The 9,224-nt window shown below is 36.8% G+C and overlaps 1 protein-coding gene across 1 annotated transcript; it reads left to right on the forward strand.

Annotated features, from left to right (window-relative positions):
* Positions 1 to 204: 204 nt before the first annotated feature.
* Positions 205 to 8,899, forward strand: LOC139708264 (uncharacterized). Its single transcript, XM_071620235.1, has 5 exons — positions 205 to 326; positions 1,546 to 1,776; positions 2,165 to 2,311; positions 5,180 to 5,290; positions 7,321 to 8,899. Exons 1-5 carry the CDS (start codon positions 306 to 308, stop codon positions 7,387 to 7,389), a joined length of 579 nt encoding a protein of 192 aa, XP_071476336.1. The 5' UTR covers positions 205 to 305; the 3' UTR covers positions 7,390 to 8,899.
* The last annotated feature ends 325 nt before the right edge of the window (positions 8,900 to 9,224 follow it).

Consider the following 9,224-nt stretch of genomic DNA (forward strand, 5'->3'; position numbering starts at 1 on the left):
TTGGTCGAGAGGGATACCATCTCGTCCAAAGACGGATCTTGGGTGAAACTTGATATCATATTGAACGAAAGCCAGATTTAGGTGGGCGCTCCATTGATTTGGTTCCAACCAATCAGAGCACGAGGAGTTTTAGTGAAATTTGAGTTTTTACAAAGCCACGCCCAAGCGTTTTGCTATAAATCACGTGAACTTGCAGTGTCTTGTCAACAGACAACTGGACGGTGAGCGGACATCTTACCCACTCCTTCAACTGTCGACCTTGCAACTTCTTCCACTGACAGTCTTTCATCAACTACGATTTCACCATGGAGAAATCAGAATCACAGGTAAGCTTTCCACACGGACTTTTAACATCACAGAAATGATTTGGCAGTATTATTCGCACATTTAATTGTGTTTTTGAAGCATTAATTTACTTAACTTGTCTATCCCTTTTAGATGCAGAATAAATTGCAAGCTATTACTCAAACTTTATTAGCTTCATTCAGTGATCATAAACGTACAATGTTACATAGATCAATTTGACATAAATACATCTTGTTGGTGTAGTGGTGTAGCTGCTGCTGTTTTTTTTTTTCAGTGTTCCACGTCCTACAAGCTTTAGCTTTTTAGTTGAGCACACTTTTCCATCATTATGATTACTTCTTCTTTTTTGTTAACATGACAACCCAGTGCGCACTGTTGTTTTTATTGTTATAATACCATTCGTGCACATATCTTATATTGTATTCAATGAACTGTCCTTTCCCGCTGCATGAAGTCAAACTGACACATGTACCGCTTTGTATCATGTATTTTGTTTTGATGGAAATAGAAAACTATTGAATTGAATTAAATTGTAACACTTTCCGTAATAGTTTTTAAGCGCAATGAGGCCTCATTGCAATCTTTCAAAGAATTTGCAATTCCTAAATTCCTTGCAACTGTTCAAGGAATACAGCAATTAAGTAACAGATCTATTTGCAGTGGCATGCTTGGCAATGATCATAATCACTATCATGATAATTATCATAATCGACGTTGATATTCTACATGCAGCTAGATATTTGCACAATTAAAGAGAGGGTACAGTTGTGGTTGATATTTGACTTCAGGTTTCTAACTTCCGTTGATATGGTTTTTTTCAAGATTGTGAGAAACCTCCTATACGAATTATGAAAGCGATTGATATCATTCTAAGTTGAATTCAAAGTTTATTACTGATGAAATGAAGTTTGGAAAAAGGTAGGATATCCGAAACAAATTGATACAAATAAACGGTGATACTAATCTTTAATTAGGATTACTTTTTTTAATTGTTATTGGATATCTCAGCCATTTTAAAAGCAATTTGCATCAAGCAAACTTAGATTTCCTCTCAGAATTATATACTCTGTAACATTTCATTTCAAGTGGATTCTAAGTTTCTCGCAGAAAGTTACAAGCTGAATCATCTCGTCATCAACAACTATACCATTCCTTTAATACCTCCGGAGTTCACATCTGCTCATTCAAACTTTCACACCCAAACACCTCAAAACATACCTCCTCCTTTGCCTACCACAGTGCGACAATAATTCTTCGGCCCTGCCACCATACGCCGAGATGGGAGCAGATACGGCGCCTCCAAAAGCCTCGCGTTTCGCCTCGTGGAGAATCCCCTGTACCGCTGTACTCATCACAGCTCTGCTTGTAGCCGGTGCCATCACAATCACTGCGATGGCTCACAAGGGGAGTCCTCACTGCGCGCAACCAACAAACAGTAGTCGCCCGAATCAAGTCCTGGATCATGATTCTGTGAGTGCAAAGATACATCTACTTTACATATTTTTTTGAATACCATTTTGATTATGGTCATAAAATTTTGTCCCCCAAAATTTTGTAGCATTAATCTAACCTTAGATTTGTGTGTGAGTGTGTGTGTGTGTGTGTGTGTGTGTGGATTCCACTGTGGTTATAAGGCCACATTTTGTAAACTCACATTACGCAGATGATCATATTTCATGGACGTAGTAGCACTTTATCTGATCATGATACATGCGTTTCACATCAGACTAATTTTTGAAAGGTATCAGGATATTGGCTGAACCTTCAAATATCGTGCCCAAACACAAGTCGCTACGTCACAACCGATTAAACCTGTAGAGTCAAGGCTGTGTTTACAAACTGTTTACGTGATTTGCAGACTGGGCACGTGGAGCTGAGGGGCGAAAACGGGGAGTCTGCCTCCGAAACCGTGACCTACAACAGCGCCCTCAACACCGTTCTCATCAACGCTCCTGGTAACTTCAGCGGCAGCTCGCCAGCCACGATTGCCATCGACTTCGATCGGGTGAGTTTGATTTCGTGTTGTTTTCCCTATATTTATTTATTTTTTTATGGAGTGCAATAGCAACATGATAAAGTATTCATAAGATTATAATGATATTAATGATAAAATTACACAAAATATGATACAAACAATAATGGAATCGTCCACTTCGTGCGTTATTCCTGACTGTACGGTCTCGATTTTTCGTCTCATCTTTCGTCTCAATTTTTCGTTTTATACCTTCCTCTTGGAGTCGACTTTTTCAAAATTATTTGTGATTATGTACAAATTGTACATTGTGGAACTTTTTGTTTGGTTAAGGTGGCTCGTTTTCTGTTGGATGTGTGGAGGGTGGTGTGGTGGTACTTTACGAATTGTTGAAATCAGAATTGTTTGGAACAGGACACACATGCGTAGAGACAAAGTGGAACATCTTAATGAGATGAATTGCGTACTTTTGTCAACGTGTAGTTGCCATTTAATTGCATTTTTCTGTTTCCTTCTTCATATTTGCATGTTTGTATTTTTTTTTAGATTGTGAAGACGATTTTTATGCCTAAAATTCAAATCTTCTACAAATTAAATTTGTTAAGATTGCATCTGCCAAGTAGTGTGACTGCTGATCTGTAAATTAACAAACATGTCGGAAAAAAGGAACCAGTGGGACTCGAACCTGTCATCTACTGCTTTCCGGGTAGCCTTTACCCCTCTGAATAATATCTTTCTTTCATTTGATATGCCTTGTCCGCCTTAGGCTACTTAACATAACAATGTCGGAATTTCGGAGCTTGGGTATTTGTTCCATGTTCATCTTGTCACTGCCGGCAACCAGGGATAGCCTGGTGGTAGTGTCGCTGCCCGGAAAGCAGTGTATAGATGACAGGTTCGAGTCCCACTGGTTCCTTTTTTCCGACATGTTTGTTAATTTACAGATCAGCAGTTGCGATGTTAACAAATTCAATTTGTAGAGGGAGACAAAGTGGAGAAACTTGCATCTGAATTTTGATATATTTACTTAAAGGACAAGTTCACCTTCATAAACATAAGGATTGAGAGAATGTAGCAATATTAGTAGAACACATCATTGAAAGTTTGAGGAAAATCGGACAATCCGTTCAAAAGTTATGAATTTTTGAAGTTTTTTTTGCAGTACCCGCTGGATGAGAAGACTACTGCAGTGTATGAATAACTTAGATGTCACATGCGTACAACAATATAAGGAAAATATAAAGAGAATTTCACAAAATTCCATCTTTTGACAAAAGTACACATTCCCCTGACTCGTTACCGATAAATGTTATGGGTAATATTATTCCCCCTGCCTTTAGAAAGAGGAAAGTCAATTGCTCTTTTATTATGCGAAAAAAGTGAAAATATGTTGAATTTTCTTTTATATTGTCTTTATACTGTTGTACGCATATGACTCACAAGCTGTAGTAGTCTCCTCATCCAGCGGTTCCAACACAAAAATTAAAAAAAAATCATAACTTTTGCATCGATTGTCCAATTTTCCTCAAACTTTCACTGATGTGTTCTACTAATATTGTTGCATTTTCTCAATCCTTATGTTTATGAAGGTGAACTTGTCCTTTAAAATGAAAATTGGGACTTCAAAAAACGAACGAACTCACAGCCATTTTCCTACAACATGATGAGTTGCCTAGTTATCAGCGGATGTCGATCTGTCGATGGGGGAGGGGACCCCTTCTGTACGAAAATTTTACGGCAAAATGTTGCCCCCTTCCCCGTTCCCAGTTATTCCCGAAATGTGAGAAATCGTTTGCCCTTTTTCATTTTGTAAAAACTGTCAAACTATTTCGACTTCTTAAGTGTGCGCCAGATTTGTTGAATTTCAATTTATATGAAAATGCAAAAACTCTATCTCATGGGGGGGGGGGGTACAATCCTCCCACGGATAAACACGCCCTCCTTGCTCGGTTCCCGTTAGGTTTTAGTGTAGTTTTTGACAATTTCCCCAATTCTCCATCAAAAATGTGTATCCGAGATATTTCCATTTTAATTCTAAAAATGCAAAAGCTGCCATATTGCTCCACAACTTTGGGAATTGACAAATGACAAATTGACAAATATTCTACCAAAGATATGCACCAAATTGTTGAATTACAGTCAAAGAATAATGCCTCCTCCCACGTCCTTCCCCCGTTTTGTCTTCCTCCATAGATAGTAGACTACACTACTTCCCTGATACAAATTTCCGGACATTCCACTCAAAGTTTCCGTCAGATTATTGAATTTCCAATTCTAAAAATGCATAATGCTCCCTCCCATGTATTTGCTTTGTTTTCTTGGGATAGTGGTCTAATAGCTGCAATATATATCATTCCAATATATATTATTCCAATATATATCATGCCAATATATATCATTGAAAATGTTATTTTGAGATGGAAAATGTATAAGTCGAATGAATTGTAGACAAAAGAATTTCGCGAAAAAAATGGTCTTTATTTATTAAATGTTTTTGAACATTTGATTAAAATTATATTATACCCAATATATTTTCAGGGTTGTTTTTTCCAATGAAAAAAAAAAAGAATAATATGAATCATATGTTGTAAAAAAGTTACAGAAATTTTGTTACCATATTATGTACAAGTGCAGCAGCCCACTTTTTGTATATGACTGAATTATTAGTCCGTTTTGTATTTAAAAATTCTTTTTAATGTCACTTAATGAATATGTGTATGAATAAAATACCCTGTGGAAGGGAAATATAATAATTCCATTCAATTTTTAGAAACGTCAAGAGTGTGAAATACATGTAGCGAAGATTCAAGATCCAAGATTCAAATCATCTGAACCTTCACCCCTCTGTATAATATCTTTCTTTCATATTTCAAAATTGTTTCTGTAAATCCTTTCCGGCAGAACGTGGTGTTTATGAACATCCATGATCAGAACACGTGCGTGGGTTTCGCCCTTGAAGACAAACTGGCACAGAGGGCAAAGAACTTCACCAGGAGCAAGGAACACAATCAGGTATCATTATTTTATAAAGTTTGCGTATGCTACTGTAAATATATGACACGTGCATGTTTTGTGTGTGCATGTTTATAGTCCTTATATGTATACATACATATATATACAGGGCGTAGCAAAAAAAAAAGAACGTTACACTTTTGATAGAATTGTCTAGATTACATTTCTAAATATTTGGAAGATTTTTCCATATTTATGGATACCCAATAGTCTCATATATCAAGTGCAATCAGAAAACAATCTTTTTTTTTCACGTTTGGCTGAACACTGACGCTCTTTGTCCAGAGTGTGAAAAATGGCTGGCACCAAATTGAAAGAAGATGGAAAATCCAGCCAGCAGTCCAAATAAGTGTTCTCAATCAAACAAATTGCTCTTTTGCTCACAGTTTTGATGTTATGCTAGTTTAGGAATTTTCTGGTGATTTTCTGTAATGTTTTGAATGATTCCATTGTGTTATGGAAGGTTGATTAACAACATCAAGATCTTTTAAGCACAGTTATCGCAAATCATTCACAGTATATCGAACCCATCTGCCAGTCACTCAGTCAATTAGAAAAGCATAATATTGATGCATCCTCACATCATTCAATCAATACAATCAATTCAATCAATCAATCAATCAATTCAATCAATCAATCCAATCAATCAATCCAACCAATCCAACCAATCCAATCAATCCAATCAATCCAATCAATCAATCAATCAATCAATCAATCATTCAATCAATCGTTCAATCAATCAAGCAAGCAAGCAAGCAATCATTCATTCAGTCAATCTAATCAATAAATCAAACAATCAGTCAGTCACAATTGTATGCATGTTTTACAAAAGGTGGCAGATCGACATAGGGAATATCACTCCCCCCCCCCCCCCGTTGCTTAAAGGCAAGTTGATCAATGTTTGAAAAACTGATTTATTTGTTACTTTATTCTTTCATTCAGCCAATTATTTCAATGACTGAAAAGTAATTAATTGATTATTTGGCTGATTCACTGATTGATTGAACGACTTAGTGACTGACTAAGTGATATATCGGTTGATGTATTGATGATTTGATTGATTTATTGATTGATTGGTTAATCAATTGGTCAATCAATTGATTGCTTAATGGGATGAATGACTTGAATGTTGATTAATTTGGTACCACTACCGCATTAATGAATAATTGGCGTGTAGTATTGATGTGTCCGTGTATTGTGAAAACTGTGATCTCGAAGTAATTACACACTCTGATTCTCATCAATTGATTTAGAAATGAAATGGTTAAAATTACGATAAAGCTGACAAAAAATCTCAGACTTTCATAACATAATCAAAGCTTTCAGCAAAAGAGCAGTTTGTTTGAATGGGATCACTTATGTGGATTGCTGGCTGAATTTTCCATCTTCTTTCAATTTGACGCAAGTCATTTTTCATACTCTGAACAAAAAGCGTCAGTGTTCAGCGTGAACAAAAACGATGAGACCATTGAGCATCCATAAATGAGAAAAAAATCTTCCAAATATTTTGAAATGTAATTCAGACAATTATTTAAAAATTGTAACGTATTTTTATACACCCTTTATATATATGTATATATATGTGTATATATATGTATACATGATAATGTATCATATATGATTTGTGTTTGTGTGTATGTGTGTGTAAGTAATTCAACTGAAAAAAGCTCGAGGGCCCAAATTACATGGTTACGGGAAGTGGAGTTGTCGTGTGTGTGGGGCGTGTGTCCCTCCATGCTATCTGCCGTTACAACTTTTGAAACTTAAACAGTGCGATTTATGTTGAAAAGAAAGAACCAACTTGATTTTCTGTTTGTTAGGAGAAAGCATTATACTTGAAATGCCTTTTGTACCGATGGCTGCTGAAAGCTCTCAGAGTTCTGCCCCCATCCATTACACATGCCTGCTTCTAGTGTGTGTGTGTGTGTGTGTGTGTGTGTTCCGAATGGTTGATGTTGATTTGAGTTTATTGAATTCATCTAACAGAGTACTTTATTTTCCCCCCTCGCATGGACTGTTTATTCATTCAGGTCATCGACCTGGTCTCGAGCAAGATGGAGACAGAGAATTACCGCGTCGCAGGAATGAATTCCGGCTGACTACGTCCAGGCCGCCAACGGACCTATCATCCGCGGGATGTGCAGCGGTCGAATGTCTCAGTGGCTGCAGATGGGGACCGATGGTGAGGGGTCAGAGGGGCGGCAGCGTCGCTTCTGCTTCTACATCTGCGCTAATGTTTTTGGCGCCAGATTATGCTACTGGCGATGTTTTTAAAAGTTACAGACTAAGACAGTCTGAATTGCTCGTATCGCCCTACTGTTACAGTTCTTAAAGTCTGCGAATTAAAGTCATGATTCTGTCCCCTTTTGGCCACCCCTAAAAATAGGATAACTTTCCTAAGCTAGTATGTTTTAAAGAGGTACTTCAAACCTTTCCCTTAAAATGATAAAACTGAAACGTCTTATGATGGAGGGGAAAACAATAGATTTCCACAGAAATTATCCGGACTCCGAAAAATTCCAAAACTCTCCATTTAATGGAAAGCGTATTTTCGAGTGACAAGATTTTGTGTCCATTGTTTCCCAAAAACTGCGAGATGTACCGTCAGATTTCAAACAAGATGTTAGAAGACAATTATGATAGATATTCTTTAAATCATGCCAACTCTCATGGCATTGACCCTTAAGTGACATTGACATTGAGAAACTGAAAATTTCTGATTTGCTTAATTATACTACCAGACCTTTGTTCGTTTGTTGTGTTGGTGTGACAGCTGATGTGCATGACCGATGTACTATTGAGTTGTAATACCACTACTTCTTCTATTTCTATAAGAATGATACTATATTGTATTACACAGATTGTGTATGAGATTAATGTGGAAACAAGGCTTTGTTATCAATACTCATAATTAGATCATAATACATCAATAATATAGATTTCTATCATTAACTTACCTAAGATGAGATTGCACCTTCACGTTTCGCTTTTATGATTGGCAAAGCTAGGATAAGTAGGATAGGACTGATACAGTAAAAGTGTTTTAAGAAGCCAGTTTTACAACCTTTGCTCTGTTCATATACCAATGATTTCGGTGTTAACACTCTGTACCAGAATCGGTAGAAGCTATTCAATTGAGACAATTGCCTTCGATAGAAACCTCAGAGCTACAATATAGAACATACATAGGCCTATTCGAAACTACCAAAACGATATACAGGTGTACTAAGAACTGAAGAAAGTTGAATGATGGATAAAGGCCTAAATTCCAAAAAAAAAAAAAAAATCGAGGGGTGTATCATAATCATATAGTACACTGTGCTTATAATTGCGATCTTGACATTGTAAAAATTGAACATCTGCGTCTACATACATTTTCCTATTAATGTCGAAGTATAAGTGCGCTAAATAAAGAAGGTCTGGCCAACTCGGTTTTCGCCATAAATGCGTTTAGAGGCCTGCGACTGGTCAAAACTGGTCCCGTGATCTGCGTGGAGCCATGTCGTTACCACATTGCGCTCTGACGCAGTGCCCATTGTTAATTACCCTTTATTTTGCTTGCATTCATTATGACGTCTGAGAGTACACGATATAACCAAATAACCAACTAACGCGTAATACGCTGAGTAACGACATGGCGTCTAATTTAGCAGTTAGCCAGACTCTCTATAAATACAGCCCTGCGAAGTGTTTTAAAGCAAAATAGTGTTTTTGCATCTTATAGCCTATTCTTATAACCAGTCTGTCGTGCTTGATATATACATATTGGAATAAAAGAGAAAATTGCATTCTATATGAATCAGCATGCATATTTTGATTGCATCAATTCAGTTTGGTTCGAAACATCTCGAAATGGCTTTGCAATTGTAATGAAGTCGCTATAAAATCGCATCTTTTCGAACATTATTATAACCCTTTGTGACATATACAAAAC

Source organism: Diadema antillarum, unplaced genomic scaffold, assembly GCF_040938485.1.
Source record: "Diadema antillarum isolate AM-2024a unplaced genomic scaffold, OU_Dant_1.0 seq00001323_RagTag, whole genome shotgun sequence".
NCBI classification, from domain to species: Eukaryota; Metazoa; Echinodermata; class Echinoidea; order Diadematoida; family Diadematidae; genus Diadema; species Diadema antillarum.